We start from the raw sequence: 22,436 nt of genomic DNA on the forward strand, positions 1-22,436 counted from the left end.
CTGTAAAGGTCAAACTACATAAATCTGACATTTTCAAACAGATGGGATTAAATTAACTAATTTATATTATCTGGAAATAGTAAAAGCTATTTTCTTTAAATACCTAATTGTTAGAATCCTGCTATTTAGAGATGGGAATGTAGTTTTCTATTTCAGAAGGGGAGCAGAAATAAAGTAGAAAGCAGGAGATAAATAACTGTAAAGTATCCTAAATAATACTGCCACATTTTCAAAGGAAATGACAACAGTCTCTCTGCTTTTTGAGATGCGTATCTATTCAATCACTTAAATACCACATTCTTCCACAAAATGAAATTAAAAAAAAAAGACAAGATGTCTAAGATTTCTTTCAGCTCTAATATTCTTTATATGGTTGACTATTTTATGTATCACAATTCATACTATCATGCTAAATCATTTTACTAAGACTTATGGAATCTCATAAGCTTTACTTTAAAACACAGATTATATCACATTAAAGAAAAAATATAAAGTAATCTACATTTTATATCTGAGTTATATGTACACTTTTCAAATCATATAAAGATAGAATGCTTAATACATGTGAATGCTTACATGTGAAAAGGCTGATATATCAATTTACCAACTGATTTTAAACCATAATTTAGTGAAATTGCCAATATAATCAACTGACTTGATGGCCTGTGATTTTTGAAAATCAATTCCTAATTATCATTTTAGAATTGTACTATTTTAAATGCTTAAAAGTAAAATATATAAGTATATCTTTAAAGATGTATCTACATTAGCTCATTTAAGATCTATAAGTTAGACATGCAATTTTTAAATGTTTTCAAAAATGTATTTCAGCATATTCTAGACACACGCTATGAATATAAGACTGTTTTTAATATAATTAACATTGATTAAACATATAATCATAAACAGAATTATTCACTAAAAAAGGCAATAAAATCTACTATTCATTGGCTAAATTCATATTTATAACTATTATTTTATCAGCTATTCACACAAATAAAAATCATCTAGTTCTTATGTTCTACCATAGGCAGAATCCTAGCTTGTTCTCTTCTGATGTCTGCTATGAATATTTATATTTTAAAATTAAAAGAAATGAGGATTACAAAAATTATTCTTCTACCTCCAAAATACATAACGCAAGAGGATCTTTAAAACATGAAAAGTACTATTACAGCAGCAATGCAATAACCTCCCCTTACTCTGTACCTCTTAATAATATCCCCCTAATTTTTGTTCAAAAACAGTAATAATGAGGCATGTTAACAATTATGCCATTACCTGATCCTTTTCAGATACCATAATATATCAGAAATGCAAAAGCATACACGGAAACTCAAAACCCCTTTTTATAGCACATCCTTGGGTCCATACTTAGCAAAATCTGAGTGCCCTGAAAGTGCTTGATTGTTCATTCTGCTAATCCTACCTTCCTTCACTGTGGCTGCTTTTTGCCTTGATGGTGTCACCAGCTCCTTTACAATCTGCAAGACTTGAATCATTGCTAGTTAACAAGCCAAAGACTCCAGCTGCTTCCTCTAGAAATCCAACAGGTTTCATCACCAGAAGCTCATTTCTGCTTTCAGAAAGCTCAAGCACGAACACAGTTCAACTTCAGAGAAATGAATGCTTTGCCTAGCTATCCATGAAGGCTCTGAAGCAGTTAATAAGAAACAACGAAAGGATAGGCTGTATCTTCTTGAAATGATGGATTCAAAGTGATTTCAGCACGTGTGAAAGCCCCATCCTCAAAGTCCAAAATGTATTACTATGCACAGCCTTAACTAGTTATAAACAAAACAAAACAAAATGTGGGTAATCTTCTGTAAATCACTAAGCAAAGTGAAAACATTTTCTCACAAAAGCCATGACAGAAAAAATAAAGTGCTCTGCTATAAATTCTCACAGTGCATCACAGATGCTATGTGCAAGTTTTTAAGTAGTCAACCAAAATACCCTGCACTGTCGAAAGCCTTAATACTTTTTTCCAATTTCTCAAAAACCTTGTATTTGAAACGGAAAATAAAATGTGGATAAAAATAAAATCTATCTTGCTAACTCTAAGCTCCCAGATTTGCATAAAAGATATGGTGCCTCAAAAATATCCTATAAATTCCTTGTCCTCCTCCTCACATATACACCTCTGACATCCCAGTCCATGAATAGAAGTCTAAATTCACATGCACACTAGAAATTCCCATAGGAGTCTGTAAATTCAATGGTCTCAACATCCAGCGGCATGGACCAGATAATTTCAAAACAAGTATAACCACTGCTCCTTCCATATGTTTAACAGCCAAGTTGTAACAAATGCTGAATTAATATTTAATATCTTTGTTATATGTTCTATTTATCCCATAGCAGCCCTTCTCAAAGTAAACCTACAGAGTTAACTAAAAGAGAAAAATGACACTCAGGTGAACATGGCTAAATGCTATGTTTATTAAACTGATTCTCCACCAGCAATTTGTTCCTCTTACTGTACTGCCAATTTTCCTCTCCTATTTTTCTTTCCTTCCCATGAATTATTTTGACATTTTTATCATATCATAAAATATTAGATCCCAGAGCAAATCAGAGGCAGTTCCTTTGCCTTCAGACAGTTAAAGGCTTGTTATTTTCCCATTTTTCAGCTGGACAACTGAGCACAGTGAATCAACCAAGGTTACAAGTAAACCGATCCAAAAATCAGCCTTCTGCTTTCTCTCCAGCAAGCACCGTCTGTAAAAATGTCTAGTTTTAAAATTCAAGGTGAAGTTTTCAGCTCTTCAGACACGACGTGCTACACCATGTACATATATACCACCCATAATGTATGCTCCATATGGGTGTTAGGTTCAGAAATCAGTGCTCCAAGCCATGACAGTGAGAAAATACTTGGAAAGAGAGGACAAAAGAGGACCACTCTCCTAATTCCCTATTATCTTTAAAGAATATGTTCGTACTCACAAACTAAATCAAAGTAAGAGTTCAGATGGGTCAAAGACTAAGTTTTAAACCTCAAGTCAAAACTGTGATCTTGAATCCTTCTGTAGATGTAAATTTAAACAAATAAAAGTAGAAATCTAACCCCTCAATTCAAGTTTCCCCAATTCTCTCTGTGCCTCATCCCACTTCCTAGGGCAGTTTGGGACACGTAATAAGTGTTAAGTATCTACTGTCTTTGTTTTCCAATCATGTTTCCAGCTCCTGAGAAATTACTTCCTCTCTTCTGGAGATCTTTGGAAGGTACTGTTTTGACAGGTAACTTTCCATTAGCTTTCCTCTCTCCCAGTCTTTCTCTTTCTGCAAGGAAGGAGATATGCAGGACATTAACCTCTCAGTCAACTATTTCCTCCATACCTGGCCAGGGAAGAGAGGAGTATCTAAATTCATGTCTCATAAATTTCAATCATCATCTTCCTTATCTCACTGGTATTATCACTGGTTTTGAAAATGAAAATCACATAGCAATCACTTTGAACACATTGGTTCACTACTGTCAAGGCTTAGCTTCTGCTAAGCAATCAATAGCTTTTTCTTGTTTCTCTCATTTTTCATCACACATTGCATCAGTAAGAATATCTGATCACATACTCTGATGTATGTAACTGAGCTGAACTCTTTAAAATGCCAAAGTCATAGAAGACAAAGACAGACTGAGGAAGTGTTACAGATTAATCGAGTCAGGATAACGAAATGCAAAACAGGATCCCAGATTAGATAGTAGGCCAAAAAGGGTGAGGGGAAATATGGGACATTTTGGGAGAAGAGGTGAAATTTGAATATAGTCTATAGATTCATCAGTTAATTTCCTAACTATGACCACTGCACTGTAGTTATGTAACAGAACATCTTGGATTTCAGGATATATACTTCAAAATAGTTAAGGGTAAATACTTCAACTCACTCTCTAACACTTCAAGAAAAAAAAAAAAAAGCAATAATATTAACACAGGATGAGAAAACAAATGTCATAAAATGTTAACGCTGGGGAAATCCAGGTAAAAGAATATGAGAATTGTCTATGCTATTCTTGCAACATTTTCCTAAGTCAGAAATTATTTCAAAATAAAAAATTAGATCCTGACTCACTCTCTCTGGAGTGTACCCAGAAGAGGCATGGTGGAGCAGTGGGACAACATAGGTGGATCTTCTCACTTCAGTATTTTATCCCACTGGTCAATTTCCTCCATGCCGTGATCTGAATGTCTAAGTTCCCCCAAAATTCCTGTGTTAAACCTAACCCCCAAGGTGATGGTATCATGAAGCAGAACCTTTGAGAGTTGATTAAATCACAGGAGCAGAGCTTTCATTAATGGGCTTAGTGCCCTTACAAGAGGTAATCCCAGAGAGCTGCCGTGCCTTTCCAAGACGTGAGGAGAAGCTAGAAGGCGCCATCTATGAACCAGAAAGCAGGCCCCTAACAGACATTAAATCTGCCAGTGCCTTGATCTTGGACTTCCCAGCCTCCAGAACTGTAAGAAATAAACTTCTATTGTTTGTAAGCTATCCAGCTTATGATATTTTGTTAGAACAGCCCAAACAGAATAACACAAGGGCTACATCCCATTGGTTAAATTGACTGTAACTTCATATAAGTCCTGATATCTAATAGAAAAAAATCCTCCCTCTCTGATATTATTTAGAAATGTCCTAGCTACTTTTGGCTCTTTATCTTTCCACCCTTTCCATATAAAATTTAAAATCACCTAATAAGTTCCCTGGTAAGCCTGATTGTGATTTAATTTGAATTTCATTGGTCTATATGTCAACTAGGTAGAAATGATATTTTTCAGATACAAAGATTTCCTGTACAAAAAACATGGTATATTTCTCTATTTCTAGGTCCTCCTAAAATCCTTTTTTAAAAATATATAATTTTCCTTTAGAATTCTTTTTTTTTTTTTTTTTTGATGGAGTCTGGCTCTGTCACCCAGGCTGGAGTACAGTGGCGCGATCTCAGCTCACTGCAACCTCCGTCTCCTGAGTTCATGCCATTCTCCTGCCTCAGCCTCCAGAGTAGCTGGGACTACAGGCGCCGGCCACCAGGCCAGATGCCAGGCTAATTTTTTTGTATTTTTAATAGAATGGGGTTTCACCATGTTAGCCAGGATGGTCTCGATCTCCTGACCTCGTGATCCACCCACCTCGCCCTCCCAAAGTGCTGGGATTACAGGTGTGAGCCACCAGGCCCAGCCTAGAATTCTTACATATCTTTCATTAGATTTATTTCTATTTTTTCTGATACTATTGAAAACGGAGTCTCTTAATTGCCTTTTCACTGCTGATACATAAGCATGCAACTAACTTCTGTATATTAGTTGTTTGTTTTTTTGTTTGTTTGTTTTGGGGGAGGACAGAGTCTCACTCTGTCAGCCAAGCCGGAGTGCAATGGCGCAATCTCGGCTCACTGCAACCTCCGCCTCCCGGATTCAAGCAATTCTCCTGCTTCAGCCTCCCGAGTAGCTGGGATTACAGGTGCCTTGCCACCACACCTATCTTTGTATTTTTAGTAAAGACAGGGTTTCACCATGTTGGTTGGCCAAGCTGGTCTCGAACTCCTGACCTCAGGTGATCCGCCTGCCTCGGCCCCCCAAAGTACTGGGATTACAGGTGTGAGCCACCAGGCCAAAGTGCTGAGATTACAGGCGTGAGCCACTGTGCCTGGCCTTGTACCTTAGTACCTGTAGCTACACTGTTAACATCTTCCTTATTTCTAACAATTTATGTGTAAATTCTTCTGGTTTTCTCTACCTAATAAAAGAAAAAAAAATACAGGTGATGTTATTATACAGGTGATGTTATTTTCTTTTTCTGAGACAGAGTCTCACTCTGTCGTTCAGACTGGAGTGCCGTGGCACAATCCTCACTGCAACCTCTGCCTCCCAGGCTCAAGTGATCCTCCCACCTCAGCCTCCCAAGTAGCTGGGACCACCAGCTACTCAGGGTGTGCCACCATGCATAGCTAATTTTTTATATTCTTTATGGAGACACGGTTTCACTATGTTGCCGAGGCTGGTCTGGAACTCCTGAGCTCAAGCAATCCGCCCGCCTCAGCCTCCCAAAGAGCTGGGATTATAAGCATGAGCCACCACACCCAACCTCATCTGTAATTTATGAACAATTCATTTCCTCCTTCCAATCCTTATACTTCTAATCCATTTTTCTTGTTTTACTGCACTGGCTAAAACCATCAATACAATCTTTAATAGAAGTGGTTCTAACCGGCATACTTTTCTACTTTTTTAATTTTAAAGGGATGCTTTCAACATTTTCCAATTTAAGATGATGCTTGCTTTAAGCCTTTTATAGATACTCTATCAGGCTACTCAAGAGGCAAAGGCGGAAGGATCCCTTGAGCCCAGGAGTTTGAGGCTGCAATGAGCTATGATTGCACCACTGCACTCCAGCTCTAGCCTGGGCAACAGAGTGAGACTCTATCTCTAAAAAAAATAAATCAAAATTATTTTTAAAAATTTTTAAAGAATTCAGATATAGACACCCTTCATCAGGTTAGGGAAATCCCCTTCCATTCCTGATTTAGAACAGTGATTTGAGAATGTTATTTTTAAATGTCAATACAATATATGAAAATATCATCCTTTATAACTACAGAATTTAAAAGCTACAATAAAAACCTTTCTATTTCAACTTAAAAACCTGCGGGATCAGTTTATGTCATTTTACTAGGTACTTGCTAGGTACATGCAGTGATGTGCCACATCTCCTTTATATCAGCTTGCTGGTAGCTTGAAGTTTTAAAATTGACTGTGGTGGGTGTTTTTATACCACAGAAATTAGCAAACACTACAATCGGGGTTTTCCCCCTCCCACACTCCCCAGTAGCTGGTTGTTAAACATTTACCAGCACAACACTGGATGCAGGGGGAAAAAAAGTTTGAAGATCCTGTAAGTAATACTTACATTCATTCAACAAGCATTCATTGAGCATTTACTATGTGCTAGGTAGGCACTGGGAATTAGAGACTTAAGACACTCATAACCAGGAAGAATGTGCTAAGTGGCAAAGTAGCACCAAAACCAATTTTGAGTTGACAGGGCAGGTTGCAATACAGAATCAGGAACCAGGCAATGTAACATCAGAATACCATATGGAAAAATCTTTCAAACCACAAATTGATAATCACTTCCCTGTCTAAAAACATTAATGGCTTTCCATTTGCACACAGATAAGTTTAAATTCCTTAGCATAGAGTGTGGCCTCATTAATAATATAGTCCCCATCTATCACTGCAGACACGATTCCTGAAGTTTCTTGCCAGTACTACTTCAATTACATGCAGTGCGCGCATGACACTTTCCTCCATTCCCTGAATACGACACCACTGCCTTTGTATATTCCATGCACCCTGCCTACAGGAACTTCCCCATTTTCTCTACTCAGATTTTCAAGACCTAATTTTTGTTATCTCCTTAAAGAGGTCTTCCCAATCTTATCAGGGCATTAATTAGCTGTTCCCTCTCTCCCCATACCTACAACACCCTATACATACCTAAATCTATCAGAACACTTATCCCAGTGAATTTTAGCTATTTACAAGTTATTTTCCTGCCCCAGACCATGTCCCTCATGGGGGAGATAGACTAGATCTACAGTCTGCAAACATTTTCTATAAAAGCTAGATAGTAAATGTTTTCTATTTTGTGAGCCATGTGGTCACTGTTGTAACTACTCAACTCTATTGTACAATACACATAGACAATACACATATGAATGTGCGTCCAAATATGACCCATAGGCTGTAGTTTGCAGATTACAAACCACCAGTGGAGAGTGGGGGGGGGCAGCAACGTCTAAAGACACTTTTGACAGTCACAACAGGAGGTGGGGTACTATGGCATCTAGTGCATAGACCCAAAGATGCCGGTTAACATCCTACAATTTACGTAACAGCCTCCACGAGAATTATCTAGCCCCAAAAGTCAATAGTGATGAGTTGACAAACCCTGCCCCAGACCATGTCCCTCATGGATAGTGACCTTGTCCTGAGTAACATCTGAAGCTTTCCTATTATAGCTTTAGACTCATTAGTTGTTATTTAATAAAGATTTGGGTATATCAATAGTTAAACAATATAATTTCTAAAAATTTCCTAATTAGACAAATCAAAATCATGATCTCCATTTTGGCAGAAAGAATCAAAAGCCTTAGCCTTTTGCATACTATCTGAACAGTAATATTATGACGGCAATTTTATATTAACAAATATAGTCATGCACACAAATTTAGCTACAAGGATGTTTGCAATGTGTATTATTTATAATTGCAAAAAAAATGGGAAATAATCGAAATGTCCGACAACAAGAACTTAATAAAGTTTCAGTGAGTGTACACCATGGAATACTAGACGGCATTAAAAAAATTGCATTCTAGACAAGTGATTGTCAATCTGCAGTGAAATCACCTGGGGAGTTTCAAAGGACTGATGGCTGAACCCATCCACAGGAACTGTGACTTCATTGTCCTAGGGTGCAGCCTGGGCACCACAAAGTTTAAAAGCTCCCCTAAATGATCCTAACCTTCAGCCATGGTTCAGAACCACCATTCTAGAAGAATGACATAGGAAAAGCTAACTATAAATGACTATGTAAACATGAAAGGTATAAAATATCATGATTTCACTCGTTGGATGGATGGATTGATGGAGGAATGAATGGATGAATGACGAACGGATAGATGATGGATGGATGGATGGATGGATGGATGGATGGATGGGGGAGGCACACAAAGGAAAAATATCAAAATCTTGTTTGGCCCTAAATATAAAAAGTACAAGAGTACTGGTATAATTCTAAAGCAAAATTATACTATTATTCAGAGCAAATAATGTTATAAGTAATTCAAACCAACACCCTAGACTCTTAAAGAATTACAAACTAATAGGTCTCTATTTTCTTCTTTTTGTCAATACACATCTCTAATAGTTTTTCTTATTATTATAATAATAATGAATGCTCACTATAGAAAAATAAGAATCTAACACTAAGCCAAAAGAAAATAAAAATCTGTCTTAGGTCCCACATACAGAGATAAGCACTACTGACAATCTTTTGGACTTACTTTGTACTTTTTTGTTACTGATTTTACAAAAGTGAGGTACTATTATGCATATTCTTTTGGAACTAACGTGTTTTCACACTTTCATATGTGTCATCAACATCACTTTTATGCAAAAAACACAGACAAGAATATTTGGACTCTGCTCTAAGCCTACAAATTCTTTTGATCATACGAATAACAACCCAGCATCTTTTCATTCTTGGCAATGATTCAGACTTTTTTTTAACCCACTTTTCAGAAAACTTTTTTGGCTTTCCTGGAAATACATTTCAGAATTGAACTACTGTCATCCTTTTCAGAACATGTAGATAAATGAGATGAAAAAAATGTGAGAGATGATTTTATTGTGACAAACATAATCTGTAAATATTCAAGATGTCCACTGGCCTGAAAATATAAAGAGACTGTAAGATATTAAACTATAAACCATTTCTAACTCTTCTCTCTTTTTTGGGTTAAGAAATCAGTTAATAGACTTCATTTCCTTCATTTCTTTGTCATTCTACTTAAGCTTGGTTTTTGTTTGTTTGTTTTTGAGACGGAGTCTCATTCTGTCGCCCAGGCTGGAGTGTGGTGGCTCGATCTCAGCTCATGCAACCTTTGCTTCCCAGGTTCACATGATTCTCCCTGCCTCAGCCTCCCCAGTAGCTGGAATTACAGGTGCCCACCACCACGCCAGGCTAATTTTTGGTGGCGGTGGTGGTGGTGGTGGTGGTTGTTTTTGAGACGGAGTTTCGCTCTTGTCTCCCAGGCTGGAGTGCTGTGGCGTGATCTCGGCTCACTGCAACCTCCACCTCGCGGGTTCAAGCGATTCTCCTGCCACAGCCTCCCGAGTAGCTGGAATTACAGGTGCCTGCCACCGCACCTGGCTAACTTTTTGTATTTTTAGTAGAGACGGGGTTTCGCCATGTTGGGCAGGCTGGTGTCAAACTCCTGACCTCAGGCGATCTGCCCAACTGGGCCTCCCAAAGTGCTGGGATTACAGGCGTAAGCAACCACGCCCAGCCAATTTTTGTATTTTTAGTAGAGACAGGGTTTTGCCACGTTGGCCAGGTTAGTCTCGAACTCTGGACCTCAGGTGATCCACCCGCCTCAGTCTCCCAAATTACTGGAATTACAGGCGTGAGCCACGGTGCCCAGCCTCTACTTAAGTTTTAAAGGAGGAAAAATATAGTCACTTCATTCTAGAATGTAGAAAATCAACCTCTACAAACTTCTACAATATAAATTATAGCACACTACTACAAAAAATAAAAATTCATTGACAACTTGAAATTGTCAGATGTGGAAAGAGCCACAGAATATGTGTTTATGGATGACAACATTATCCTTCTCTCATATAATTTCAAAGCAGATTATATGATAGTAATTGTTTATGAACAGAAGTATTTGTATTAATAGAATTAAGTTAGCAATTCTTTGAAAATCAGTCTTTGAAAATATTTTATCAAATGATAATTCATTTTGCTTATAAAGAGCAGGCAAGAAGCTTCTCAACTCTGTAGCTCAGTGGACACTATCATAAACACGTACAAAGCTTCACAAACATGGGAAATAAAAATATGTTATTCCAATTTATCTTCACAACATTGAGAAATTCTTAATCTACTGACTGTACAGAGTGTATTCTAAAGGCAATAAAATCCTGTTCATTCATATAAGATTTCTTATGTATCTAGTATGTAAGAGGTACCATGCCAATTGCTGTTTTACAGGGGTAATCAACCTCCTTCCAGTCTACAAAGATAAACCAGCATTAAATAAATAATTACAAAATTAATGATTAAATTACAATTGAGATGATTCTTGCAAGTAAAGGATGACAGGAGAGTTGTGCCCTTACATGGAAAAAGAGTGTGAATTAAAAGCCGTACATAATATACTATAACTGAACATACTCTAATTTACATATTATTACGTTTTCAATTTTTTTTTTTTTTTTTTTTCCCTGAGACGGAGTCTCGCTCTGTTGCCCAGGCTGGAGTGCAGTGGCACCATCTCCGCTCACTGCAAGCTCCGCCTCCCGGGTTCACGCCATTCTCCTGCCTCAGTCTCCCGAGTAGCTGGGACTACAAGCGCCCGCGCCACTGTGCCCGGCTAAATTTTTTTTTATATTTTTAGTAGGGACGGGGTTTCACCGTGTTAGCCAGGATGGTCTCGATCTCCTGACCTCAGGATCCACCCACCTCAGCCTCCCAAAGTGCTGGGATTACAGGCGTGAGCCACCGCGCCCGGCTACTACATTTTCAATTTTTTAAGGAAGTCTCTCCCATTGTGTAGAACTGACTTCTCTTTTAACTTTGCAAAGCCACATGCAAATGGACACACAAATATGGAAGAAAAGAGATTTAGTCATAATAAGGAAATTTAAATATGACTTCATTTTCAAAATCAAAAATTCAAGAAAACAGAGCATTCAACCAACCTGGACCTACTCTAGATTCCAACAAAGCTATCAAATAACATTATTAGTTTTTTAAAAATTCGTTATTGGCCAGGCACAGTGACTCATGCCTGTAATCCCAGTACTTTGGGAGGCTGAGGCGCACAGATCACCTGAGGTCAGGAGCTCGAGACCAGCCTGGCCAACATGGCAAAACCCTGAAAACTACTAAAAATACAAAAATCAGCCAAGTGTGGTGGAGGGTGCCTGTGGTCCCAGCTACTTCAGAGGCTGAGGCAGGAGAATCGCTTGAACCCAGGAGTCAGAGGTTGCAGTGAGGCGAGATCACGTCACTGCACTCCAGCCCGGGGGACACAGCGAGACTCTGTCTCAAAAAAAGAAAAGGAAAAAAACGCATTTAACACAAAATTAGCTGGGTGTGGTGGCGTGTGCCTGTAGTCCCAGCTATTCAGGAGGCTGAGGTGGGAGAATCATCACTTGAGCCCAGGAAGAATTTCAGTGAGCCAAGACTACACTACTGCACTCCAGCCTGGGTGACAGAGCAAGACCCTGTTCCCAAACCAAAGCATTTAGCTCTGTGTGTATAGCCTTGGAATAAATGTTAATTCAACGTAACATCACATTTAAGATAAAAGGTTCATAAGTGCACATACACATAAAACACATAAAGACAAACATATTGCCAAAGAATTCACAAAAGCACTTGGGTATATAAACACAGACGTCCCTCTAACATTCAGAGAGATTTTTGTAGAGATTCCCCCAGTATGAAATCTGTAATCACCATAACACATTAATTACAACAGTGATGGAAGACTGCCAACAGTGTCCTTGAAAGAATAGTACCTTAGGCCAAACTCATCTTTGGTACTTATTATTCTCCACTCTTCCCCCCTTTCTGAAACCTTTTACTACTTCTGCCTTTTCGGTATACTATGCATTATCTCTCCTCTGACCATCACAAAATGGTACATGTCTCAAAATAAAACTATATGAGGCCGGGCACAGTAGCTCACAAACTGTAATCCCAGCATTCTGGGAGGCCGAGGCAGGCAGATCACTCGAGCCCAGGAGTTCAAAACCAGCCTGGTCAACATGGCAAAACCCCATCTCTACAGAAAAATACAAAAATTGGCCAGGCGTGGTGGAGCACACCTGTAGTCCCAGCTACATGAGAGGCTGAGGTGGGAGAATCACTTGAGCCAGGGAGGCAGAGACTGTAGTGAGCCGAGATCATGCCACTGCACTCCAGCCTAGTTGACAGAGCAAGACCCCTGTCTCAAAAAAACAAAGAAACAAACAAAAAACCATATGAAACTCCAATAAATATATAAAAGCTACACTGCTTCATAATAAATTTTTGGAAGGTGCAAAAGGAGCATTCAAAGTTAAAATCTGTGATTTTTCCATAATCATTTTGGGAGAAAAGACTGTTTTAGAATGATATGATGAAAGAGAAAATGTAAACAGTGAGTCCATGAAAAAGTTATCTTGTCTAATGAGGAAATAGCACCTCACTAGGATGGCTACTACCAACGAAACAGAAAATAATAAGGGCTAGGAGGATATGGAGAAAATGGAATCCTTGAGCAATGTAAGCCGGTGCAACCACTATGGAAAACAGTATGGCAGTTCCTTGCAAAATTAAAAAAAAGAATTACAGTATGATCCAGCAATTCCACTTCTTGGTACAGACCCAGAATTGAAAGCAGGGTTCCAAAGATGTATTTGTACACCCATGTTCACAGCAGCATAATTCGCAACAGCCAAAAGGTGGAAGCACGAGGTCAGGAGATTGAGACCATCCTGGCTAACATAGTGAAACCCCGTGTCTACTAAAAATACAAAAAATTAGCTGGGCGTGGTGGCGGGCACCTGTACTCCCAGCTACTCGGGAGGCTGAGGCAGGGGAATGGCGCGAACCCGGGATGTGGAGCTTTCAGTGAGCCGTGATCAAGGACACTGCACTCCAGCCTGGGAAACAGAGCGAGACTCCATCTCAAAAATAAATTAATTAATTAAATTAAATTGAATAAAAATTTTAAAAGGTGGAAGCAACCCAAGTGTCCACTGACAGAAGAATGGATAAACAAAATGTGGTCTATATATACAAGGGAATATTATTCAGCCTTAAAAAGGAAGGTGATTCTGACCCATGCTACAATATGGATGGACCTTAAATACATTGTGCTGAGTTAAAACAGTTACAAAAATACAAATACTGAATGATTCCACTTACATGAGGTACCTAGAGGTCAGAGGCTGGGAAGAGGAAGAAATAGAGCATTAGTGTTTAATGGGTACAGAGCCTCCAGTTTTTCAAAATGAAAAGAGGTGAAGAGATTAAGGTTGCACAACAATATTAATGTACTTAACACTACTGAACTACACACTTAAAAAATGGCTAAGATGGTAAATGGTATGTGTACTTTACCATAATTTTTTAAGTTATCCTGTCTAGAAATCAAATAATACAACAGATAGCAACTATATGATGTCATTTTGAGCCTACTAGGCTAGTGATGGTGGAACTGATATCCTTGTACACAATTACCAGAGCAAATGTAAATGGGTGCAATCTTTTCCAGAAAGGCAAAAGAATTAGGCATAAAAAGCTCAACATTATAAATCTAGTCTATGGAATTCCAGTTTAAGGAAAAAACTGAGCCATCTTAAATGACCAAAAAAACTGAGCCATCTTAAATGACCAAAAAAAAAACTGAGCCATCTTAAATGACCAAAAAAAAAAAAAAAAAAGGAAATGGTTAAGTAAGTTATGATGAGTCATTACCTTTAAGGAATAAAATTGTGAATTCTAACCATGAAAACAATTACTGAAATCTGTTTTAAATACAATTAGTGTTAGAAATCCAAACATAAAATTGCATATACACTATTAATGTGATTATATAAAAATATATAGTATCTAAACAATTCTAGAAGATCATAGGCAGAAATGTAAATGGCTTCTTTAACATAGTGAGGTTACCAGTAATATTTTTCCCCCATTTTCAAAATATATTTATTTTAATGTTGTGGTTAACAACAAGAAAAGGGGGTTGTGGAAAATGAAGAAAATCGATTAGTTTAAATGAAATTAGATAAAAGTATAAATAGAGGCAAGAGGGGAGTACTTGCCTAAACTAAACTTAAAATCTTCTCTAACCCACCTATTCTCCCAATACCAAGCTTTCCTTAATTTCTTAATGTCAGTCTCGATCTCTCAATGCTGGGTCTTCACATACGTTGTTCTTTCTGTTTAGAACACTCTCCTCTTCCTCTTCACTAGGTCTCAGTTGGAAGGTTTCCTTAAAGTGGTCCTCCCAACCTCCCTGTGAGGACAGATTCCCTTGCTCCTGCAGGAGCAAGGACTCCCTGGATGTCCCTTTTGGTACTAAGACCGTACTACTGGCTCAATGTCTGGCTTTCCCACCAGTTCCATGATCTACAAGGCCAAGGGTCACGTCTGTCTTGTTCTTGGCTGTATCATCTAAGACCAGCACAGAAACAGTACATATGTAGGGGCTCATTAAGTATCTGTTTATACTAAAATTAAAACAATTATTATTTATTCAAAATTACAATTCTCTCCCTTAAAACTTGTTTTAAAATCGAAGATTCAAACACCATGACCCCTAAAATATTTTAAGAAATTAATTTATAGTATCATGTGTCTCAAAGTTATCTAACTTTGAATTTGAATTTCCTATCCTTTGCAATATTCCAAGTTAATCTTCTAGCTTTCACTATACCTTGCAATTATTAAACTTTTAACAGTCATACTATAAGATGATAAGTATCCTGACATTTCATATTAAAATCTAATATGACCCATAAATCTCTACAGCCTAATCAGAATCAGAGTCTTAAAATGTCCATTTATTCTATTTTTGGCTAAAGAAAATGTATCAGGACAAAGAGGCACCAGGTTATGAGAACAGCTAATCTTTAGTGAAGCAATCTCAATTTATGTACAAATAGCTATAGCTGTTTTATTATTATAAAATAATTCAATTCAATACTGCTATACTTTATACCTTCATAGCATTTGTTCAGTAGCATCTTGAGATTTTTATCAAGATAATTCAGAACAGGAATTCTACTAAAAGGGATCTCTCGATAAAAGCCAAAAGCCGTCTCATTTCAACGCCATCTCATATTCTAGAAAATATTTCATTGTCAATTTTTTCTCAAGACTTTGTAATAAAAGTAAAATAGAAACTAGTAAAGCAGAACAATAAATCCTGTACTTATGCAAGAGATTTGAATCCTGTTTCAATTCAAGTAGAAATGGGGAATTTTCTACTAAACAGCTAAACGTGAAGGAAATCTAGAGATCACCAGGTAGTTCCTTTCTCTTGAAGGCAGGCTTCCTGACAGAATGTCCCCCTAACCAGTCACACCTGTTAGGTCAGATCCCATTACAGGAACCCTCCATCATCCATCATCTGAGGAACAGTCTATAAAACAGCTGGTCTGTTGTCTTCAAAAACATCAATATCACAAAAGGTAAAGAAAATCTGAGGAACTATTCCAGATTGGAGGAGAGTAAAGAGACTGGATGACAAAAGGCAATGTGTGAATAACACTCAGCTGAATCCTGTACTGGAGGAGCAAAATGCTGTAAAGCACATCATTGGGGAAACTATCAACACTGGAATAAGGATCATATATTAGATAAGTCTAATTTATCTATGTGATTATTTTACCGTGGTTATGCAAAAGAATGGCATTGTTTTTCGGAACCATACACTGAGGTACATATGGGGAAAGGAGCATGATACATGCAACCTACTCTCAAATTGTTCAAAAATAAATCAGTGATATTTTAAAAATAGATTTTCAGAAATAATATTTTAAAATAAATAATTGATCCCACTGAAAAAATAAAGTTGGACTGGTTGGCAAGGAGTAGATGTAAGAATTTCATCTGCTGAGAAGAGATAAACACCAATGAAAGAAAAAAAATAATGAAGGAAAACTTTGTAGATCTAGACATTGTTATATTCCATCAGAATGCAGCCAGCACTGAGCTAGAAAAGCTTATCTTTTCAGTTAGAATAAAATTTCTAGTGTCTAACAACTTTTATATCACATTGTCAGGGAAAAGAGTAATAACTCCATTTTTATAATACAAATCAAACATTTTTAAGTAGCTTTTATTTTTAAGCACAGAGATACTGCTAAGGAATCATGTGAGAACCAAATTCCTTTTAACAGTCAGTTTGGATATCCAGATAGTAGAAGTAGAGTTTTTCTCCTGTTCTGTGCAAAGTCCCCCATATATAGATGTATACAATATACCAAAAGTACAAAGTTTCCATACAAGGTCTCACTAACACTGATTATTTTAAAAACCACAATGGCCCTATTGCCCCCATGTATGGAAACCCGGATAAGATAATGGCAATGGAGAAGCACCTTTCCTTATCCAGAAGAGAGACTCTAACAGCAGTAAAGGTTTCCCCTTAGCAGTAAGGCAACCTGCTTTATATAGCTTCTAGGTCACATCTGTCAGCAGAAACATTTTTTATAATAAAGCATGCCAACAAAATACATCCTAGTAGTCACATTATAGTGGCCTGAATTAACCACTTAGCATGTAAATTTCTGTTATATTAGTTAAAACAACAAATTTAAGCAGGTTTGAAAATTAAATTCAATATCTGCTGTACCATAATTGTCAAAAGTAAACAGTTTGCAATGCTCTTCCAACACTGGTAATAGCTGGTTCCTCCTCCCCTAATCCAGAACACTTCACACATGACCTACATCTACATATCATAGAAAGACAATAATATAAAATTGTTACCAAAGGAAAACACAAAGACCAACTATTATAATTTACATAAAAACTTAATACATATATACATGTTAGCTTTTACAAATTTCTCTCAAGTTATAATCAAGCAAATATATTCTCCCTTACCTTGCAAGTACTAGAACATAACTAGGTACACCAGTGAAGAGATCAAACACAGTGCTTTACTGTAGTGTTCAAACCTTTACTAAGGCATCCTATAAATTCCATTTCTATTCCACTCTTCTAACATCTAAAACAGGCAACTGTATTTTTAAAAAGACATTGTGACGCCAAATGCCCCACAATATAAATGTTAATGAATATCTATTAGTGTCTGACTATAATCTTTTTATATTTTATTGTTTAAAGCTTAACACCTGAATGCTACCAATGTGTGAGAACAAAATCAAACCGGTGCCGCTCCAGGGTACCAAGGCAATGCCAGGGGAAGTCAGTTTCTAAATTCAGAGGGAAAAGACAGCACTCTACTACCAACTGCCTGCACAACGGCCATTATCTCTGAACATGAATAAGAATAACCCATAGGAGAAGTTTTCATTTTCACCTGACCTCCTAACTTCTGGGCCACATTCATGATACAAACATACAGTGCATTTCAGTTTTAAAAAAGAATTAATTTATGGCTCAGTGCTTAAAAGTAGGAGTGGGAGACTGGGATAAGGGAAGACATTTTCACTCTATGTCCGACCTTTCTAACCCGTAGCTTTAAAGAGAAGCTGAAAAGAATTACTTTCACAGTCACCCTGCCTATCTCCAAAAAAAAGTCACACCAAAATACTATTTTAGATCAATTCTGAGGAAGAAAGACAGAGGCTTGAAAATTTCTAATATCAATTTCACACTACAGGAAATGAGATTTCTGTACAATGGCACCCATCACATACACTGATAGCCACAAATTCCCTTAGTAGAAGACATCTATTTGTGTTCAATGCAAAAAAATGAAAATATATAGCTGTCCAGATACTATTGTAAAAACTGGATGTTACTTATGTGGAATTTTATTCAGACCATGTAACAAATCTCACTTACTAAGCGGTGCTTTCCACTACATCTTTTCACAAATAAAAAATACTAAAAATCATACACATAATATTTTCATATAGAAATCCAGTTTTGGAGAAGTTAATGTAAAAGAGATATAGATTTTTTTCCAACCAGTACATCAATTCTAATAACACAGATTCAAGAAGAAAACTGTAAAAATCAAACTCTATTTTCTAAAATTAATGAAAGAGATAACAAGACAAATATTTAAGAGCATTAATTTGAAACATAATTCCCCTCTGAACTCTGGCTGCCAGGAGAACAAGCAGAAGGAAGCGGAGAACACGCACCAGCATTTGGAATCATGGTACTTTGGAAAATCAGACTCTGAGCAACACAGTAGGCCCCCAAACCCTGAAAACTGTGTTTCTTGTAATTTAGCATATTTCATAACTAATACAGGAATTCCTTGTTTTACCCAATAGATGTACTCCTATAAGACAAAATTAGAAATGAAAATTTTCTCACTGACTTAACAGTAAATTTTAAGAGTTAGAAGGCGTCCAGATGATCTATCTGGTACCTACATTTACGAATGAGTAAAGGATGTGTGGGGAGGGGGTTAAAGAAGTCAAGCCACTTGCCATACATAACGTGGCTACCAGCAGCAAAGCCAGGGTTCCACCTCAAGTCTCTGGGACTCTGGGAACATAAAGAGGCCAGCCATTGGAAAACTTACTGCTTTCAGAATGGAATTCGAAATAGTTCTCTTAAGAATGGAGTCTCTTGAAACTATTATAAAGAAGTCATTTGGAGCACACTGGTTTGTGTTGTACTAAAAATTTCATTGAAGTTGATTTACATATAAAATTTATCTACATTATGCAATACGTTGTAGATCTAAAAGAAAACGTCTAATAACAGGTCTATAAAAACTAGATAAATATAGCTTTTGAAGAATAAAAATATAATAGTAGGTATATAATTTGAAATTTTAAGATTTAACTAGTAAAAATAATTTAGAAGCTTTACTAAGCTTATACTACTATAGTAATTTACATTTATGCAAAAAATTAAATCACCAAATAAAAGGAAAACAGACTTTCACAGAAAATGTTTTGTTTAAACATTTCAATTTCTTTTCTAGATAGAGATGTGTGTGAGAGAGGGAAAGGGAGAGGGAGAATCAAATGGACAAAATGTAAATATTTGATAAATCTCACCAAAAGGTATATGGAAATTTGGGGTACTATTTTTACAACTTTTCTTGTTGTAAGTTTGAAAAAATATCAAAAGAAAATATATAAGAAAAGAATGTAAACCACCTCCCAAAAAATTTTTAACTTAAATATATAAGAAAAGACTATATTAAATTCATATTTAATTTCCCATAGTATCAAACCAAGAATTACTCTTTTTAGTTTTGAGACAGTCTCACTCTGTCGCCTGGGCTGGAGTGCAGTGGCTCAATCTCAGCTCACTGCAACCTCCACCTCCTGGGTTCAAGCAATTCTCCTGCCTCAGCCTACTGAGTAGCTGAAATTACCGGCACCCACCACCATGCCCAGCTAAATTTTTAGTATTTTTAGTAGAGACGGGGTTTCACCATGTTGGCCAGGCTGGTCTTGAACTCCTGACCTCAGGTGATCTGGCCACCTCAGCCTCCCAAAGTATTGGCATTACAGCCGTGAGCCACCACACTCGGCCTCAGAATTACTCACTTTTCTACAGCAAGTGGTCAAAAGAAGATAAATTAGCTAAAAGCACAGTATATTCCACTTTAAATAGTGTTAATAACAACGAAGTACACTAAACTAAGAAAGTAATCACACAAATTTTCTGAGAAGCAATTTCTGCTGGCATTCTTCACCACTGACTACAGCTAAAGGCTGCCACAGGTCTGACAGTGGCCCCTGCCCACTAGATGCCATCAGGTCCCCCAGTAACTGTCAGCCACAAAGTCTCCATACATTTCCAAATTCCTCTCCTCCATTAAGAATCACTGATTATATATTCATTTTAAGAATAACATTTAGAACTTTATATTCCCAAATCTAAATTTATCAAACATAAATGAGTCTTAATATAACAAAAGGATACCTGTTATACTTTGTAAGGGGATTTAAGATTCCATTAAATAACAGACATGCTGGCATTTCAAAGACAATTCAACTTAAATTTTCTTTTAACTTCTACCCAACTTCTGAAGCATGCAGCTATTCCACAAAACAGTTTATCTATCTAGATAGGCTACTGTCCTAGAGAGTTTTAGCCAGTACTTATGGGAAGCCTTCTGTTACTTGGAGCACAACTTTTTTACTTAGTAAGACTCTGAAGAATCCTTCTACTACCACTGAGAGATTTAGTAATCTATTCATTTATTTACAACATTATCTGCTCTAACAAATATTAAAACAAATTGTTCTTCACTTCAGCATGAACACTTAGTCCCCTGCTCCAGTGAATGAAGGTCTTTACTCCTATACTATTAGAAAACCACAAATACACTACACCCCAAATTACTCACTGCCATTATTCTTCCTCAGGTGAATGAGAAACATTTCATATCGAAAAATGACCTCAAAAAACTCATTTCATTATTTAGAACAAAGGGCAGAATCAAACACTCCAGTGTCATAGATTCACTCCTGGATTACCCAGCCAGAAGAGAAAAACTCTTAGGAAATCTATCACGTAATTAGTTGCAGAGCAAAACTTTCCTGAAGAAACTGAAATAAAATACAGAACATTAAAATTTTAAAACAGAGCAAATAAGCTAGTAAGTGTTTTTTTGTTTTTTAGTTTTTGTTTTTACTTAAAGCTTTGGAAAAAGAAATTAAGTAATACTGTAATTACTTTTGTGTTTTGGTGTTTTCACTTAGTTTTTTTTTAAATATATTCTACCAAAATAATCACTATTTTGTGCCTTGTGTACAAACTTCTCTTGTGACCATTTATATTATGGATCTGAGAGCTCCTTTTAAATCATAGCCACAGTTTGAGTATAACAACTTAATTTAATCCTTGGTACCATCTGAGAAAAACAAAATGGGCAAGTGTGATAAATGTTAATATGCAAATACAGAAAAACAACAATTTATGTACTAAAAATCAAAAGGCTTTTTGTGGATTGTAATAAAGTACAATCCACAATGAAATGCACATCATACTAACAGCATCATACAGTACGTTTTCCACAAAATAGATACTCAGCCTCAGAACGTGATAGCCTATATATCCACAGAATAAAAGCGGAAAAACATTATAAAGCTTCTAGATGGGGCATTCCAACTACTGTGCCAAGAGGGTGCCATGGCAGTGAGCCACGCCTCGCTGCCTGGGCTGAGACGTTAGAGCCAGGTGCCTCTAAGCCCTAAACAGCTTCTTCAGTTTACCCCACGTGATGTACAGCTATGACCATGTTCTAGCGTTTGATAACATGGAAAGGGCTGGGAAATACTGCAAAGATAAATCTAACCAGATATACAAATATCCAATCTTTCTTTTAATCTCCAGAAAAATATTGGGGGAAAAAAAAGCTAAGCCATCATTCCCACCCAAATCTAAGTTTGGAAATTCTATCTAAACTTCAGTGACATATATTGCTATTTTTTAGCCTGTACCACATATCCATAATTTTTTTTTCTCAAAAACAAGAACTCTGACACACTTGATCACGACCATTTGGAAGACTTACAACCCCCTAGAAACTGCAGCACAAGACAGATCGCTCTAATACTCCCTAACCTTTGGTACAGTAGTCTACTCAAGAACAATTTCTTTCACTAGAGAAAATCATCAAATGGACAAGAAAAAGAAATGTAACTCAGTCTGATTCAAAGGGAGCTTGGAAAGAACTGAAAACTGAAAACAAGGCAAGAAAGGGTGAATACTGCCTGTGTAACCAATCTTTTTAACCGACATCTAACAAAATATCTGTTTGTCAGGGTAATTTTTTCTAGAATGAAATCTCATTAAGTTGCTTCTCTAACTGAAATCCTTTAATAGCTCCTTAAGCCCTATAGGATCAAGTCCAAACTTCCTAGAATGTAAATGACCTGGACCCCAATTTCGTCTCCTCCACCTTTACAATCCCCCTTCCTATCTCTAGAGTCCAGAATGTTCAATTCACTAGCAACACCTATGTGGAGTCAGAA

At 36.9% G+C, this 22,436-nt stretch overlaps 1 protein-coding gene across 2 annotated transcripts in view; it reads right to left on the minus strand.

Annotated features, from left to right (window-relative positions):
* The window catches only part of USP6NL (USP6 N-terminal like), a 152,702-nt gene that overhangs the window by 113,330 nt on the left and 16,936 nt on the right, over nucleotides 1-22,436 (minus strand). Inside the window, exon 1 of one of the 2 annotated variants that reach the window (XM_054660705.2) lies at nucleotides 1,430-22,418. The exons of the other annotated variant lie outside the window; for it this stretch is intronic. Within the exon in view, the coding sequence (XP_054516680.1) occupies nucleotides 1,430-1,502 (73 nt within the window). The 5' untranslated portion in view covers nucleotides 1,503-22,418. Of the gene's footprint in view, nucleotides 1-1,429; nucleotides 22,419-22,436 lie in introns of those variants that run through there. 2 annotated transcript variants of the gene reach the window in all.

This window comes from Pan troglodytes, chromosome 8, assembly GCF_028858775.2.
Source record: "Pan troglodytes isolate AG18354 chromosome 8, NHGRI_mPanTro3-v2.0_pri, whole genome shotgun sequence".
Taxonomy (NCBI): Eukaryota; Metazoa; Chordata; class Mammalia; order Primates; family Hominidae; genus Pan; species Pan troglodytes.